Genomic DNA, 17,192 nt, shown 5'->3' with positions numbered 1-17,192 from the left:
TGGTGCAACTGGGTTCTGGGGCTCTGACTGAGCCGGTGTGTGGGAGCGGATGCACGCACCTGGCCTGCAGCCACGGGGCCCACGCCGTTCTTGGCTTCCTGGGGTGGCGGCTGCAGATGCTGTCTCCACTGGGACAGGGTGCCCATAGACATGGCAGAAGGGGGAGCCGGGAGGAGCTGGTGAAGCGCAGTCTTGGCGTGGCTTGAAATGCCCTGACCTTGAGGAGCTCTGCGTGAGGGGGGTAGTTTTTTTCCTAAATTGAACATACATACTAACGTCATCCTTGATATTATTACATCAGCAATTGCTACCCAGTATATGTAATGTATGTGTACTATATGTATATGTGTGTGTGTAATGTGTACTGTATGTGTGTGTGTGTGTATATATATATAAATATATGTATATATATAATATATGTGAACTGTAAAGGATTGTATCAATTTTTTTTCCTGAAAAAGCTCTTTAAGGTATTAATTTTTAACTTTCTTTACATGGCTAGTGCATTGAAATGGTGGGAAGGGTGGTATCTGATATAATTACAATCCTTGGGAAATGCTTTTGTTAACTGACCCAACAAGTTCAGGGTCTCTCTCTCTCTCTCTCTCTTTTTCAAAGGCTTTTAATAGAATTGCTTTGGTCTAAGAATTCATGGCAGACTAAATGGAATCCTTCATTCTACTGGATTTAGTGAGACCATAAATTAGTCACACGGTGAATGCATCTTTCTTCTCCTTTTGCATTAGACACAATTCATTGAAATGATGACTACCCGTAAGTGGTTAGAATTTTATGTGTGGGGAACTTGAAGAGAGAAACTTCTGAGAGTACAGTGTTTGTTTCATTGCAGTCACCAATTTTTCTTAATTGTACATAGGCTTCAAAGTAGATTTCAGTCTTTGTTCCCTGATGAGTCCAGTTGATTGGGAACATTTTTGTCATGTGCTGGGTGAAGCTGACTGGGACCCAGTTTGCCTCAGTGGAGGGTGCTGGCTTGAGGGGTGTCAGGATTCCACTCTTCAGCTGGTGTAGCACCACAGGAAGGAAGGCAGAGCAGGCTGGGGCCGGCCCAGCCAGTCTTGGGAAGGAGCCCCAGTGGCCAGCCTGGCTGGAGTCAGGCTTTTGCTAACAGCTGACACCCCTGTAACAATAGGCCTCCCCCACAGCTGGAGCTAGACCAGGAGCCTCTGTCGTGGCAAAAGGGACTTCACGTGGGCCGCTGGATTGCCTGTATTGCAAGGCTGGGGCTGGTCTGGAAGCCATGAGAGACCCCTGGCAAAGTCCTGTCACGTCCCGGAAGCCAGGCAGAGCCCGACATGGCCCATCACCTGAGTGCCCCTCCCTGGATGCATCCTGGGGTGAATTTCCTCAGCTCTTGTAGGGCCAGTGGCCTTTGGACTCCTGATCTTGGGACAGCCTATCATGACATGGTTTTGATGTCAGAAGAAGTTTTAAGCTTCTTCAGTGGAACCCACGCTTTTCTGAATACTGAGATTCAACCCAGTGCTGGACAAGCTGCATTTCTGAAGGGTGGGAAGTGAATTATGTGTCTTTTGATTGAGTTCTGTTAGTTTGTGACCGTGCACGAAACTCAGTCACATATATTTTTATAAATAACATGGAAACGAACACTCAGTCGTGAGGGAGGCAGAAGTGGTAATCCCAGCCACTGGGGGCGCTAAGGAGCGGGATGGCTCCGGCCCCATCTCAGCCAAGAAAAGGCTGCGGTGATGACGCACGGACGCATGTTTGTCATCAACGCTATGGTGAAAGCATAAGTAGGCTCACAGTCTCAGATAGCCTGGGCAGTGGGCAAGACTATTCAAAATACAACCAAAGCAAATGGCTACGGTATGAGTGTAATGGTGGCAGACCTTCATATAAGACCCTGAACTCCAGTACCACCAAACGACAACAAAACAACCACAGAAACAGGAGGAATTCACCATACCCCTGTGTCTTCATGTTTTCAGGATTGTATCTTCTCTCTCAGACATTGAACGTGCACCGACTTAAAACTATCGTAGAATTTGTTTTAGTTCAAGTGGTAGCTAAAACTTACACCTAGTAGGCGCATGCTGAGTGTTGGATAGTGAACGAAGACCTGTTAAGTTGGGTAGAGCAAGAGCGAATGGTGAATGGTGAATGATCCTGTTTCTGTGGTGATGAGATGAACCCAGGTCCTTAGATGTGCTAGGCTAGCTCTGCCACTGAGCTCACCCAGCTCCTGAACCTGGGGAGCACTGATGGTGAGAGCGCCCTGAGTACAGGGGCCATGTTTTCTCGTCAAGAATTGCAATGAGATGCCGGGCGCAGTGGCTCACGCCTGTCATCCCAGCTACTCAGGAGGCTGAGATCTGAGGATCTCCATTCGGGTGGTAGCCTTGAGCTGAAGAGCTCAGGGACAGCGCCCAGGCCAGAGTTCAAGCCCCATTACAGAAGCCTACTGCAGCAGAGTCCTTGGCTTCTGGACAGCTCCCTGAGCTTGCTGGGCACCTGAAACGTAGACATCATTCTTCGGGATGTATTTGGAGGTATTTGTTGGATGCCTGCTCGTTACGTTATTAGAGCGCCACAGAAAAAGTTAATGCGGGGAATGCTGTCGTTAGTATAAGTTACGTAGTGAAAGTTACTGTGCAGCAGAGCCTGGTTGTATCCTGAGCTGTCTCAGCAAATGAACTCCATTTCTGCTCACCCTTTTGGTTTTTCTTCAGATCCATGGAGAAGGAGGGAAGGCATTTAGAACCAGCTAAGACTGGTTTTATTGGCATGAATGACATTAAGTGCTGAGAATAGCTGCCAAAAGGTTTGATTGTGAATCAAGAATAAAAGGCTTGTGGTAAGATTTAAAATTTTGAGTTTCACAAGAGAAGAGCTTAATGCATCTTAAGGCATTCCATTTGTTGCTTTAACATTGCCAGCATTTATTATTAAAATGGGTGGTTGTGGAATAATTATAGACTATATCATGATGATGATGTTTTTAAAGAACATCTACAGTTTTTTTCAAACTAATGTATTTGGGAAAACATGACATTTATTGAGAATTCCAATAGTTTGCTTTACCTCAAAAGAGCACTGCCGAGGCTATTTAAAGGCACTGTGCATTTTGAAAGGTACTTTTATGCTAATTACTGTGTTTCCCTGTTAAATTCTCAAAATGAAGAGCATCAATGTGGTAATTGGGGGTTGGGTTAAGAATAGTCTAAAATGCAGAAGGAGTAGGAGATTATTAATACCCTTGTGTTTATAATGGGAAACTTTTTGAGGGGAAAGAATAGAAAAGACGGTAGTAATTGTATCGATTATTTTTATAGCCATTATGAAGTAAAACTGGAGAATCATTTTTTACTAGTTTTTTTTTTCGAAGCCTTTATTAACAAATTAGATTGGAGTGGAAAACTACATACCTCTCTACAGAAAAAGAATAAGAAATGTTTAGATGGTCTTCAACAGTATACTAAACTTCTTTATGAAAGGCTGGAAAATGATTCTGTTTATTAGACATTTTATGTCTATGTAGGGACAATGGGTACCACTTGGTCACAGCATTAAGACATAGCCTCGAGTGCTCCTTTAGGCGTGGTAAGAGTTGGTCCATTGACTCCAGCTGGACTTTGAGTTTGAGGGGCAGGCAGAGCGGGCTAGGCAAGCTCAATATGCCCTGAACCCCTCTCCAGGCGTCCTGCAGGGTTTCTCACACTGAGGACGTCTGAGAGGAGAGATCCACCCATGGCATTTGCATACAAGCAAAGCCAGAGACCACTACAAAACCGGGGTGGGAGGGGAGAGTAAAAACTGGGCAGCGTGGAGTGAAACACGTCTCATCACAAAACCCAGTCCACGCACCTGAGCCCCTTCCCTGGAAATAGACCATAAGTTAAACCGGGGGTGCCTGGTGTAACCCGCTTCCGACATTGTGGGGGTACCTTTAACATCTCGCACGTGCAGTGGAGGAACAATGCAACTGTCACTGGGAAAAGAATTCTCAATTTTGATCTGTGATTAATTTTTTCTCAGCTTTATTCATGTTCGTATGTCATCAAACCCCTCACCATTTTAAAAGAGGGTGACGTTCCATAGTTTTGAGTTTATTTATGAAGTTGTGCATCCCCACCACTTTATGAGTTCAGAACATTTTCATTACTCTGGGAAGAAATCTCCTATCGTTAGCAGTGCAGGTATGAGCACACCCCTCTCTCACCCCCCCTCACCTCACCACACCCCTGCACACGGGGACGACTTTCCATTCCTGTGGATTTTCTTATGCATTACTGGAGTTTTCTCTGCATGCGCTGTTTTCCCAGTACATCTGGGCACTGAGGTTCAGGATTGCTTTGCAGGTTGTAGGCGTGGCTTTAGCCACATGTTTCTAGCTAAAGGCATTTTGTCACTCTCAGTTTATAGAGAATCTCAACTTTGGACCAACTTCTCACTTTGGGATATTTATTCTTTTCTCTCTAGCTGTCTCTCTTGTCTTCCCATTCTGGCATCTGCAATTACATTTCATTATATGTACAGTTGACTTTTCTCCTCTGTCATTCCAAATGCATTTTCAACATATTTTAAACCTTACATATTGGCATTATGTTGTGGTTATCAAGTGATTGATAAAATATTTTCAGTATTATGAGAGTGGTGTTCTTTATTAATGAATCAAACATGGGGATTTGGCTTTTATTTTTGCCATTTTCCCCCTCTCAGAAACTCATTAGCACCTTGACCAGAGTTTGTGATTCGCATGATAAACCCTGGGAAGCCAGGCATAATTGGAAGATTTTATATATAATTTTGTGTGCGTGTGTGTGTGTGTGTGTGTGTGTGTGTGTATGTATGTGTATGTGTGTTTCCATGCCAGAGCTTTTTACCCTTTTTAAGGGAAATTGAAAAAAAAGTAATAAATGTGTAATTACATTATCACTACTTTTGAATCACTAAATAGATGTTATTATTTTTTTTTTTTGCCAGTCCTGGGGCTTGAACTCAGAGCCTGGGCATTGTCCTTGAACTTTTTTTTTTTTTTTTTTTTTGCCAGTCTTGGGCTGGGCTCAGGGCCTGAGCACTGTCCTTGGACTTTCTCAAGGCTAGAGCTCTACCACTTGAGCCATAGCGCCACTTCTGGCTTTTTCTGAGTATGTGGTACCAGGGAATCGAACCCAGGGCTTTTTGCATGCTAGGCGAACACTCTACCACTAGGCAACTCTCCCAGCTCCTGAATAGTTTTTTAATGATGTGTTTTTTTTCTTGGCAAACTCTATATACCCCCCTCGTGACCTGCCTGCCCAATCCATTCCTGTACTCTGGAATGGGTGGCTGGGTGAGAATCCAAATCTATGGTGGTGTACACATGACACACTATGACAGTGAGTGAGCAAAACATGGTGTGTGTCAGTCTTCCATTTCACACACTCCACACTCCATGAGAGATTCATAAACATAAAATATAACATTATCCACATATCTTTACCATATTCTAAAAGCCAAGTGATTTGAAGCACAGCTTCTTTAGATGGCATGTAATAAGAAAGTGTCTCTTTAGTGATCATGTTTAAGATATGTTAAGGTGCTGAGCTGTACGCCACAGTGTGGTCAAAGAGTAGCAGGGGATTGCCCCTTGGGTTTGCAGAAGGAAAACCACCATTCCTGTTTAAATGCTACACATCCCCACGGAGGACTGCCAAGTGTTTGCACGTGTGGAGCCTTAGCTGGGTAAGGCCTCCCCACTCTGAGAAGGATGCACTCCAAGCCCTCTACTTCCTGCTAGGCAAGCTTCCATTGTTACAGTCTCTGTCTCCATGGACATCGACCAACACCAAAGCTTCCCCACTCCAAAAAGAAAAGCCTAGGCTAGGTACAGAAAAGGATTCCCGGCTAGTGGCAGAAGACATTTCAGAAGTGGTCAGGGAAGGAGCGGGGTGGACTCTGGAGTTTGGGGTTGAGTGTTAGTCTTTATGGGAATGAACCTAGTTTCCCCGTGACCCCCTTTAACACCGCTGCAAACCGTGGACAGGATTTACAACCAGCACCGAGTTTTAAACAAGCCAAATAACAGTCTACTTGCCTTGTGAGCGTTGCTATTTCCCTTTCCTCTCGTTCTGTCTCCTGGACTAGCACCAGGAAGCCTTTGTCTGAGGTGTTCATCTGGAACAACTTTTCCACCCTTGTTTTCGTGTTCTGTTAGATTACAGGGCAGCAGGCCTACCTTTGAAGCTCTTTTCTCTTTTGTTTCTTTGCTGTGCACTCCAGTAATTAACTTTGTCCTTCTTTTATTTGTTCCAGTCAATCGCAGGCCACTCTGCTGAGCATCTTCTCCCAGGAGTACCAGGTTAGAAGTTTTCTCCTTTGTGAGCCTTGACAGGTGCCTAATTGAATGATGAATGTCCCTTTATTTCTTTGTAATTGAACTGCCAGCTCTCTGATTGGGTTGGAGGATGTTCTCCTTTCCACATCCAGCACGCCCGCGTCTCTGTGGAGGCCTGCCAGGCCTACCCATCCATCTGTCTAATAACGTCTAGCCTTTGCTTATTTGCTGGACCTGTAATAAATTATGCTAAACCATTATTATTCTGACAATAATAATTTCCCTGTGTTGCGTGGTTCCATGTGCTAAATGTTTGCTGACTTGCACTGTCAGTGCTGCTTTCCATTGCTGACAGAGATGATGATAAATGACCATTGCTGGAGTGGCAGAAGGCAAGAGAGGCAGAAAATGGAGTCATTTATCATGAGATGACAGGTGTCAGTCAAGTGGCAAGTCTCTATGGAATTACTTTTTGTAGTTTTCAAATAAGTTGTTTTTAAGCAATGTTCTTCCTGGTTAAAAATGGCAATTGGATTGTAAAACTAGAGTGCAGAGGACTTAGATGGAATTGAATCGAGGGGAAATTAATACAAAGGTTGAAAGAAGGAACAAGTTTTCTTTGCCCTCTGCAGCCCTAAGCAAACTTATTTAGATTCAATTACTATGACCCTGTTGGCTTTGACGTACATACTGTACCGTGGCGCAGTCGGAAGACATGGCCGCCAAGCCAGGGGGATTCCAATGCAGAGGTCTGCGGAGGAGAGGAAGGAACGTTCTCCTGCCAGCCAGATCTGCAGGCTACTGGTCAGTGGAGGAAGAAATATGTCACTGTTGTTTTTCCAGTCTGATCCCGTGACACAACATAGAGATTGTTGTTGTTGTTTTCTTTCAGAAACATATTAAAAGAACACATGCCAAGCATCATACTTCGGAAGTGATTGAAAGTTATTACCAGAGGTATGACCAGCCTGCCCCTCCCCCCAAGGGTGTCCGTGACTCACTACTTGTGATAATAGTTACGAATAAATTAGATCATTAAGTATCTACAGGATGGCCCAAGGCTTTTGTTTTCATTTGATAACAAAAACAGTCACAGTATATTTTCTTCAAATGGGATTTCAAGTGCTTTTCTTTGTAGATTAGAGAATGTGGTGATGCTATGCTATATATGAGATACACTAACAGCACTGTTGTTGGATGTCAGTTGAAACTTTCCCTAAGTGCGTGTCTGGTCTAGATGGGTATGTTTATGTATCCTGTGTCTGTGTATATATGAAACTTTTCAAACCAGTTTTCACCGATAGTCTTCTTTGGGTCAGCAAGGTTGAATTTTGATATAGTATTTTGCAGCATGGATATTGGCTTAGCCATTTTAGAACTTCAAAAAAAAGACATACCGAATAAGAACTTATGAGGTCTATTGTTTTATATAACTGTCACATTTAAAAGGAGGGTGTTCACTTCCTGACGAATATAACTGTAACCCCTCTGTACATTACCCAGACAATAAAATAAAAAAGGAGGGGGTTATGTTTTAAAAATACAATTTGGAGTACTAAATCAGCAGTATAGTGTCAGGATATTTTAATTCTGCTATCAGTTAGTACAAAGACTTTCTAACCTCATGTTATGAAACTATCTTTAAAGTAGCTCTTTTTTAATTCTAAAATTTTAATATGACTGAATAATTTATAATTGAGTGGTAATGGTTTGCATGAGGAATAGTGGATTGGTTTCTTAACTAGTTCAAGGGATTATTGTGAAGGAAAACAGATAATACTGAGGTAATACTGTAGGAATACAAAATTATCTGAGATTGACAGATCAATACTTCTGTGGTGAGAGAGACTCTTCTGGTTTTAAATGAATGATTTAGGCATGAAATTTTTCTAGATGAAATAAATACATGGATACAATACTGGTGTTTTGCTTCCGAAAGTTGTTTTTCAAAGAACGGAGATGGTAGATAGTGAACAGAAAACTTAGTGAGGTTAGATTAGAGACAGTTCAGTCTGCCATGTAGTGAAAGATATCCTTTGTTTTATGTAGTTGAATCTACTGAACCATCTTCCTAACCCACAGTAACCAGTCTTTGTCAGGGTGCATAAAAAGTCACAGCCATTGTGCCAAAGTTAAGTCTGGAATTTAAATCATCCCTTGGACCCTACATTTAGAAATTAAGAGTAGTTCTTCAGGTACTGTGCAGCCTACAGCTGCTTGGCATCCGGATTCTCTAGAATAGGTTTGAAAAAAAATTTTTTTCACATGCCAAGAAAAATAACCTTATTTTTCAAAGTTGCAGTCTTTAGCTCTCCTGTAAACCCATGGGTCTGTGTCCACACTTTTGGCACACAGGAGAGGAAAATGGAGCATGTTAGAGGAAACTGTCCTCTTAGGGATGTGTTAATCCACCAGTGGGGATTAGGGAAAACTTCACCCCTTTGCCTCCCGATAAAATAGGCTTTTTAAAAAAATGATGATTTCTAAGAAGTTAAGTCCTGCTAAAAAGTCTTTATTCCATTAAAAAAATATATGTAATTACTCCTGCATTACTTAACTTTTTTTTTTCTGGGTAGTTTAGGCCAGAAATAAAAAATTTAAATATAGTTAGTCATGAATATGTAAGTAGACAGTAATGAGAGTGTAGAAATATGTTTGCATTTCTTTACTTTTATTTAAATAAGAGAGTCTCTTCTGAAGAGTTGGCCTTTGAAACATAGCCATGAAATTAGGCTCGATGGACAGACTCAGGAAAGCAGGGTGGACAGGCGCTGTATGTCCCAGCAGCCTCCTCTGTTCTTTCTGCTGGGACTGCGTGGCGAGGCGCCTTGTTCCCTTCTCGGCAGCTCACCGGGAGCTTGTTCTTCTAGACGGGCAGGCAGATACAGGGTCCTGGGTTTTGCTAAGAAACATTGGCCTCAAAAGGTGTTTGTTTTCCAGCCGATTAGAATAAAGGCAAATGGTGTTTTATCAAAACCTATTTAAACTACTCGAAAGTGTTCATAACAATTTTTTTTTCTTTTATAAAATATCCCCTGTTGTGAAAATTAAGCACTGTTATGATGGCTTAAAAAGAATGAGTGAGGGGGAGTGGGGGAGGGTGATGGGTACCAAGACATGTGAAAGGGTATCAATGTATGTGAATTAATGCACCTTCTATCTGGCAAATATCATGTAACCCTTTTATTAATTGCAGTAAAAATATATTAAAAAATAAATAAAAAGAATGAGTGATTGCCCATCATTGTGGTGCTCAGAGATAACTACTGGTTAAAATTTTAACCTCATCATTCAACAGTACATTTATATATAATACATGTTTAATATATTATTATAAATATATAGATTTTATGATATATTTTAAGAATATCTAATCTATAATATATTTAATATGTATTTCTATGTAATTTATATTTAATATAATATATAAAATATATTTCTCTCTATAAATATATATAACACAAATATAAGTGTGTATTATATGCAGATATATTTGGATATATATGTATAAGTATGAGGTCATTCTGTAAGTGTAGTTCTGAATCCTGAATTGTATCCCTGAAAAAAAATGTATAGGATTTTGATGTTGCTGGGTTTTGAATTCATGGTATTACTAAGGCTTGCCGGACAGATACTCAACTATACTCAACTATATTTTGCTTTTGTTTGTTTTATTTTGTTTTGGTCAGTTGTGGGACTTAAATTCTGGGCCCATCTCTGAGCTCTTCGGCTCCAGGCTACTGCCTTACCCCTTGAGCCACAGCGCCACTTCCGATTTTCTAGTGGTTAATTGGAGATAAGAGTCTCACGGACTTTAGTGCCCAGGCTGGCTTTGAACTGCAATCCTCAGATCTCAGCTTCCTGAGTAGCTAGGATTACAGACGTGAGCCACCACACCCAGCTTATATTTTACTTTTAAAAAGCTTATTCTGTTATTACTTGCTTTAATTTATCATGGGAAGTGTCAATATTTACTGATTTTTTTTCAGCTCAGCATAAACCTTTGCAACTTTCTGAAATGTAAATAATGCTGTGCTACAACATCTTGATGCATGAGCTTACATTTTCTACTTGTTCCTTTGTGTACAGTGTGAATGTACTGGTTACATTCCCACTCGTAATATGAAGGAATTTCTTGAGGTATTCTTGCTCACAATGTGATTATGTCAACGTCTGACTGTATTTAATGTGGTGGCTCCATGGTTCTGAGTAGCCAAGGTTGTCTTTGGCTTTTAAACCACTGAGGAAGTTCCCTCACGTCTACTTGCCGGGTCTAGACAGCTCACATGTGACAACAGCCCTGTTGTTCACGCTGTGCTGTTTTATTTCTAAACAGGAACCAACCACACTTGCTAAAATTCACCTAGGTAGTCGAGATGGGCGCATATGGATGTGTATGCACATAGTTGGCCAGATTTTCAAGTCCTCATCCATATCAGAGTTTAGACATGTTAACTCTCATCTCCTTCCTCCCCCCCCCCCCCGTCCCCCGCAAAATGGCGGAGGGGCCAACCTTAGCAAATAACCTTTAGAAAATCAGATCAATGAGAGTATATGGAGATGCTCACCTTGAAACAAGGTTAGCTTAACTATGGTATTGCTGGTGCACGACAGAAATGGTTTCTGAAAATTTGTACCACTTTGATGACAGAACTTGATTAGCTTGAGAATCGCTTGGGAGAGGACTCGGTCTGGGTATGTCTGCATGGTGCTGGCAGAGGAGGTTGGGTCGGTAGGGAAGGCCTGGCGTGAGTGTTGCCGCCCCAGCCCGGTTGGTCCCTTGGGCTGACTTTGAAGGGTGTATCTCCAGGATCCCCTTCCTGTCTGCCTCGCTCTCCGCTTCCCGGCTGCCATGGTCTGGTAGAACGTCTTCCCTGACAGTCCTGAAAGCGACAGAGCTAGCCAGCCATGGACTAAACCCTGACGGTGCAAATGGGAGTCAGACAGGGTGCCTGTCTTGAACTGTTCTGACCTGCATCTTGCAGCTGAGAGGAAGTGCTGACAGAGTTGTGTTCCCGCCGAGTTCTCTGGGACTCTGTAGCTTCTGTTCACAGTGTCTGGAGCAGCAGGAAATACATGCAGCATGGAGCAGTCGTCTCCTCCAGGCCGTTGGGAAGGGGAGAGCATCGTGAGCCGTCCGAGCACAGGCAGAAGGGAACAGGGCAGGCACATCAGTTGAGAAGGCAGCAGTGCTGGAGACTTCTTGGATATCTGTGTAGTCCTGCTCCTGAGGAGAGCCTGGACCCGTTCACAGTCGGATGCTGTGCCGTCACCCAGGAGCCTGTGGTGATGCAGGAGGAAGACCGCACCAGGGATTCCTGATGATGTCTCTCCTGATTTTCTTTTTGTAATTAGTAATCCCTTTTAGTGGCATATCTAAAACTTCAAATTCAGCTAATAGTTCACTGATTTTCCAGAAGGCATAGAAATAACTTCAGATTAAATTTAATCACTCCCCATCGCCAACATTTCTGAACAGGTGCAACATATAATTGGGAAATGAATTGAGTAAACACATTCAAAAGCTGATCTAAACTCTTCAGCTCTAGGATGGCTCGAGGTTGTGGCAGGGGTCTGTTTTTGAGCTTTATGCTATTTCCAGGGAGATCTAGGTGGGATTCTTCAGTGTCCTAAGATTTGGTTTCCTTATATAACCAATTCCACAAGGAATTTCTACTGTATCAAGTGTGGTTATGCTTCAAACATCATATAAGCTATTTAGATGTAGACTTCATTGTTGCAGTTTGACCATCTCCTGTTTCCTCAAACTTGATAAATATTTACATTGTACGCTGCCAGGATAGTGATTAATATAACCAGTACCCTAAACCTTGTAATTTTGACTCAGGACAACAGCTCCGAGGTGCAAGAAGTAGTCTGGCTGCTAGCTCTTCACGGGCACCTTTTGGGAGCAGGTTTCACCCCGGTGTACAGGCCCCTTTGCAAACTGCTTGCAGAACTTCAATCAGGGTTCACTTCCTGGACATTTTGTCTGAGTTACTATAGTATGTGTTTATTCCTCTTTTTGTTGCTGTCTCTGGACAGTAATGTCTCTGTGATAGTGAGACTGAGAATTTTTAGTGTTTTTGGTTCCCCCCACCCCGAGGTCTGGGAAAAGGCCCAAGCCACAGCTCTCAGAACAATTTGCAGGATATAGGAATGGTAACTAGAATTCTGAAGATACCCTAATATTGACCTAGGATTGAATTCTCTGACCTAGACCCAGACTCTGGGAAGTCCTCGCTCCTGGCACTTAGAGGAGCACGCAGTGGCCAGGTGGGACCTAAGCGGCCCACAGCGGACATATGTGTAAGCAGAGGTTCTCAGCCTGCCTGCCTCCCAGTAACTATCCTCTCAATGGCCTTTGCCCTGTTGCATGTTTTCTCTTGCGTCTAAAGGCCTTGCTCGCCAGGGTTGTAAATGGTATAGTTAAGAGGCATCCCAGTATGTAGAAACTGGTGAGTCAAAATTACTTTGAAGTACTATGGTCCTACTTTAGACAACTTATTTTTAGTCCCTCTTGCTTAGAGAACAGTTGTACATCTTCGTAAATATACTTATGAAATTACTTAAAATAGTCTCTGTTCGTGGCATTACACAGAAGACCTTACCTCCAAACCTTACTGTCAGACAGAAAGCTTTAACTTATTCACAGAAATGAGATAAGTTGAGAAAGCACTGTTCATGGTTGGCTCTGTTTGCGTGTCCAGCATGGCTTTTAAGATGCTTTTACTAATTATTCCTTAAAGAAATAGTATGTCTATATATGGAACCACTCTACTACAGCTGAGCATCATTGAATAAAACACACTTCCTCAACCCTCACGAGGCGTTCAGTATCACTAGGGGGTTGAGTTTGTGATGCACAAGGATAGATGTGTTCTCTTCTCCATGGTTTGGTTCTGTGGTCAGTTGTTATCCTCTTGGCTCCATGTTCATCCTCAAAACTGTGGTCAGTAAGTGGGCCGAGGGCTTTAGCTGTGTGATAGCACCCATCTTTTTCACCTAGGCTTTGTACAGCCTCTCACATTTCCTACCAAAAAAAGGGAGTGGAAGCCAGTGGGTGGCTCATGCCTGTAATCCTAGCTACTCTGGAGGCTGAGATCTGAGGATCAAGGTTCAAAAGCCAGCCCTGGCACAAAAAGACCTGAGACTTTGATCTCTAGTTAACCCCTAGAAAGTGGGAAGTGGGGCTTGGCTCAAGGGTAGAGGTCTAGCCTTGAGCTGGAGAGCTTGGGGACAACACCCGCCCACGCCCAGGGATGGGGGCAGGTAGGTAGCCTTGAGTTGAAGAGTTCAGAAACAACTCCCAGTCCCTGGGGTAGGGTAGTAACCTTAAGCTGAAGAGCTCAGGGACAAATACCCAGGTCAGTTCAAGCCCCTTGACCCACAAAAAGATAAATAAAAAATAAAAGGGAGAGGAACAGTATCCACATAATGCATGGAGGTAAATCACATTTATATAATTTTTATTATAGTATATTATAATAATCAGTCTTTTTCATTACTCTTCATTTCTTACTGTGCCTAATTTATAAACTAAACCTTTCAGTGGGTATGTGTTTTTAATAGAAGAACACAGAAATGTCCAGTGTTCAGGCAGCCAAAGAATGTCTTGAATGGATCCTTCCTAGAAAAGGGCTTTGTTTCTAGTAAGCAGAGAGAAGACACTGTGTGTTTTGTTGTTGTTGGGGGTTGTGTGTGTGTGTGTGTGTGTGTGTGTGTGGGTGTGGGTGTGGGTGTGTGTGTGGGTGGGTGTGTGGGTGGGTGTGTGTGTGGCATGCACACGAGCCTAGACCTGGGGCTTAACCTCCTGGCCTGAGCACTGCCCTTGGGCCTTCTCAAGGCTAGAGCTCTACCAGTACATGGTACCAAGGAATCGAACCTGGGTCTGAGGGAAGGATAAGATTCGTGACCAGAGCAGAGTGGAAGGAGCTTAGAAGAACTGTTAGGTGCCCTCAGTTAATCCTAGATCGGAGGTGGGCCCTCATAGGATTTCAAGGAAGGTTTGGGTTTTAAATAACTTGCCCGTCTTCTTCTCTGGGATAGATCAGGAGACGGGTTTGGTGGCTTGTTGTTTTTGAGATGGATTAGGTGATGGTGAAATCTGGAAGTTGGTTCAGAAATCCAGGGCTAGTGCAGTGAGGACTTGTCTTGTCTGTCACAGGTATGCTGGTGATAAGTGTGTTTATTCTTTTATGACTAAGCTGTTAGCAGCACTCTGAAGCAGGTGAAGAAAGGTGAGGTGGGCGTGTAGATGATTTTCTTCAAGCTGTGGGAATCAACTTGTTTCCCTGGGTGTGCACAAAGCTGGTGATCTGGGCAGTTCTTCCTCTCGTCACTTCTGTCCACCTTCCGTGTGAAAAGGTTGGAAACCTGGAGCTGGCTGGCCTTGGGAGTTTTTGTGACCCTGTTCCTTTCCCTCCAGTGCTCTGCTGTGACAGTAGCATACTTGAACAGGAGTTGAGTATAGCATTTACCCAGGAGAAACACGTGCACACAAGGGGACGCTAACAAGTCTGTGCTGGCCTTTTCTTGCAACTACATGACCACCTGGCTTTGTCTTGTCTAGGTACCTGAGTGGAGTGGTGAAAAATGGAGCGGCCCCTGTGCTCCTGGAGCTGGCCAATGAGGTAATGTTATTGTTATGATTTTATTGAAACCTGCAGAAGACCTAAGGGGCCTATCTGGAGTAGTTTTGCTTAGAAACATAATTAGCCTTAAAAAAAAAAAAAGAATTTTGAGGTGCATTAGACATTTAAATTGCTCCCTGGTCTCTTTGTACTTTTAATAATTGGACAAAGAACTCCATGTATTAATAAATCAGTTGACATAATTAGTCTGCTTCTTTTGAGGCAAATGTGTAAACACTTTTTGTAGTTTCTTATTTTGTACAAAATTTCAACCACACGGCTCAGGACATGCTCTTCTTAGGAGGTGCTTTCTGAATTTAGTGTGAGGAATAACATATGTTGGATAGAGACAAATGCCCAGAAAATCTGTGCTTTTATACAACAGGAATTGCATACTTGCAAATGTAAATCCACTTGATTTTTGTGGTTGTTTATAAGCCTTTATAATAGTAAAGGATACATACCTTGTGGAGAAGTCTCTGTCTTTGAAGAAACATAGTATTCTTATTAATACCAAGTATGAAGTGATTTATTGAACTTACTTGTTAACTCTGATCTGCTTCTGTTTGGGGAAACAGCTAACAGCCTTACATTTAGAAAAGGAAACCCTAAAGATTTCCCGTGGATGAAGAAGCTGTAGAAAGTTCATAATAGTTGTGAAGAGCATAGCAAAAAATAAAATATTTAATTCCTAAACACTAAAATATTTATCCACTGTAATAAGAGCAATACAATATTTTGCCTGACTTGAAGCGGCGTATGCAAACCTCAGAGGAATGCTATGAAATGCACACTGTTTTGGTGTTACATTATAATGGGTACCTAGAAGCAAGGCAGAAAATGTGTGTTTGCATTAAAGATGACTCAGTACTGTAGCATTAAGTGTTGCCATAGCAGAAGTTCTACATGTTATATTAGCAAGGAAGGATGGCTGCTCCCAGAGCTTCTGTCTGCTCTGCCCCGCTGCAGACGGCAAATGAGCAATTGCCCATCAGTTACCAGGAGGGTTTAATAGTCTAGGCAGTGTCGACCCAGTCTGATAGCATAGTTAGGCAAACAGGTATTTTACTCAGTTTTGTCTTGTTTATTTCTAGAGCGATTAGTTTTTAAATACCTGCAGATTTGTTTGTTACTAGTAGATACCATTGGTGTCTTGAGGGTTCTCAGCTCCTACCTTGGAATTTAGCAATTAGCCTTTATGAGAAAGGAGAGTGGGCTGTGAGCATGGCACACAGCCTCTAGAAGACGTGACCTTAGATGGCAGATGATGCTGTTGATGCCGGAAGTATTGTATAATAGTGGTATATACTTGCTCATTGGAAATGTGAGTGGATAGTTCTTTTGAATTTGGTTTAATTAGCTGACATCCACTTCCCTGTGCTAGTACATGGAGAATGTTAACCCACCTACACTTTCTTCTGGCCCCACATCACTAGATTTATTACTTACCATGAGTATATAGCAATATTTGGCCAAAAATATCATCCAAAATTTGGTCCTCCTCTGGATGCAGAGTGGAACAGACAGAATGCCCCTCCCATGAGTGCGCTGATGTGGTAGGGGGTCTGGGAGTGGCAGGTGCCGGACCCTGGCTCCTGACAGCAAGCCACCATTTTTGTTTTGTTTTGTTTTGTTTTTGCCAGTCCTGGGCTTGACCTCGGGGCCTGAGCACTGACCTTGGGGTTTTCTCAAAGCCCACCACGTGAGCCACAGCACCACTTCCAGGGTTCGAGGAATCGAACCCAGGTCTTCGTGCTTGCTAAGCAAGCCCTCTACTACTAGGGCAAACTCCCGGCCCCGCAAGCCACCATTTTTATATGCACGCCAGTGCTTAAATGACATGTGCTTGCATGGGGGACATTTGGGCGTGATGGTAATGCTTTATGAATCAATATCTATTTAATCAGTGGAAACTAAAAATGGATGAGAGATATATTACATTGGTAGGTTACAATGTATAGTAACTCTTAAGCCAAAAGCGCCAGATTATTAGGTTGATTTGGGGGGTAGGGGTTATAGGTGACTCTCATTGATTTTATAAATGTCTTAATATTGCTTTTCCTGTTTGAAGGCCAAAAATGCACAGGTGAGGAAATCTCACTTCGTTAGTGATAATATCAGTCATTCTGTTCTCCCCACACAAATATTTTCAAGTTAGATTTGAAGCACTATGAATTTTACTTACATGCTAGATTCTGACATGAAGCATGAGGGCCCTGTTTCAGAGAAAGATGGACACATGATTAATATGAAAATTA

At 42.7% G+C, this 17,192-nt stretch overlaps 1 protein-coding gene across 2 annotated transcripts in view; it reads left to right on the top strand.

Annotated features, from left to right (window-relative positions):
- Cdin1 (CDAN1 interacting nuclease 1) overlaps positions 1–17,192 on the top strand; it is an 84,017-nt gene that overhangs the window by 30,959 nt on the left and 35,866 nt on the right. Inside the window, exons 2-4 of one of the 2 annotated variants that reach the window (XM_090318638.1) lie at positions 6,280–6,325; positions 7,194–7,258; positions 14,874–14,934. In XM_090318638.1, coding sequence (XP_090174764.1) covers positions 6,280–6,325; positions 7,194–7,258; positions 14,874–14,934 — 172 coding nt within the window. The remainder of the gene's footprint in view (positions 1–6,279; positions 6,326–7,193; positions 7,259–14,873; positions 14,935–17,192) is intronic. The other variant, XM_090318639.1, reaches the window with a different exon arrangement.

Source organism: Megascapheus bottae, chromosome 25 (genome assembly GCF_031878675.1).
Source record: "Megascapheus bottae isolate mThoBot1 chromosome 25, mThoBot2.hap1, whole genome shotgun sequence".
Classification (NCBI taxonomy): domain Eukaryota; kingdom Metazoa; phylum Chordata; class Mammalia; order Rodentia; family Geomyidae; genus Megascapheus; species Megascapheus bottae.
This window is presented reverse-complemented; position numbering and strand designations above follow the sequence as displayed.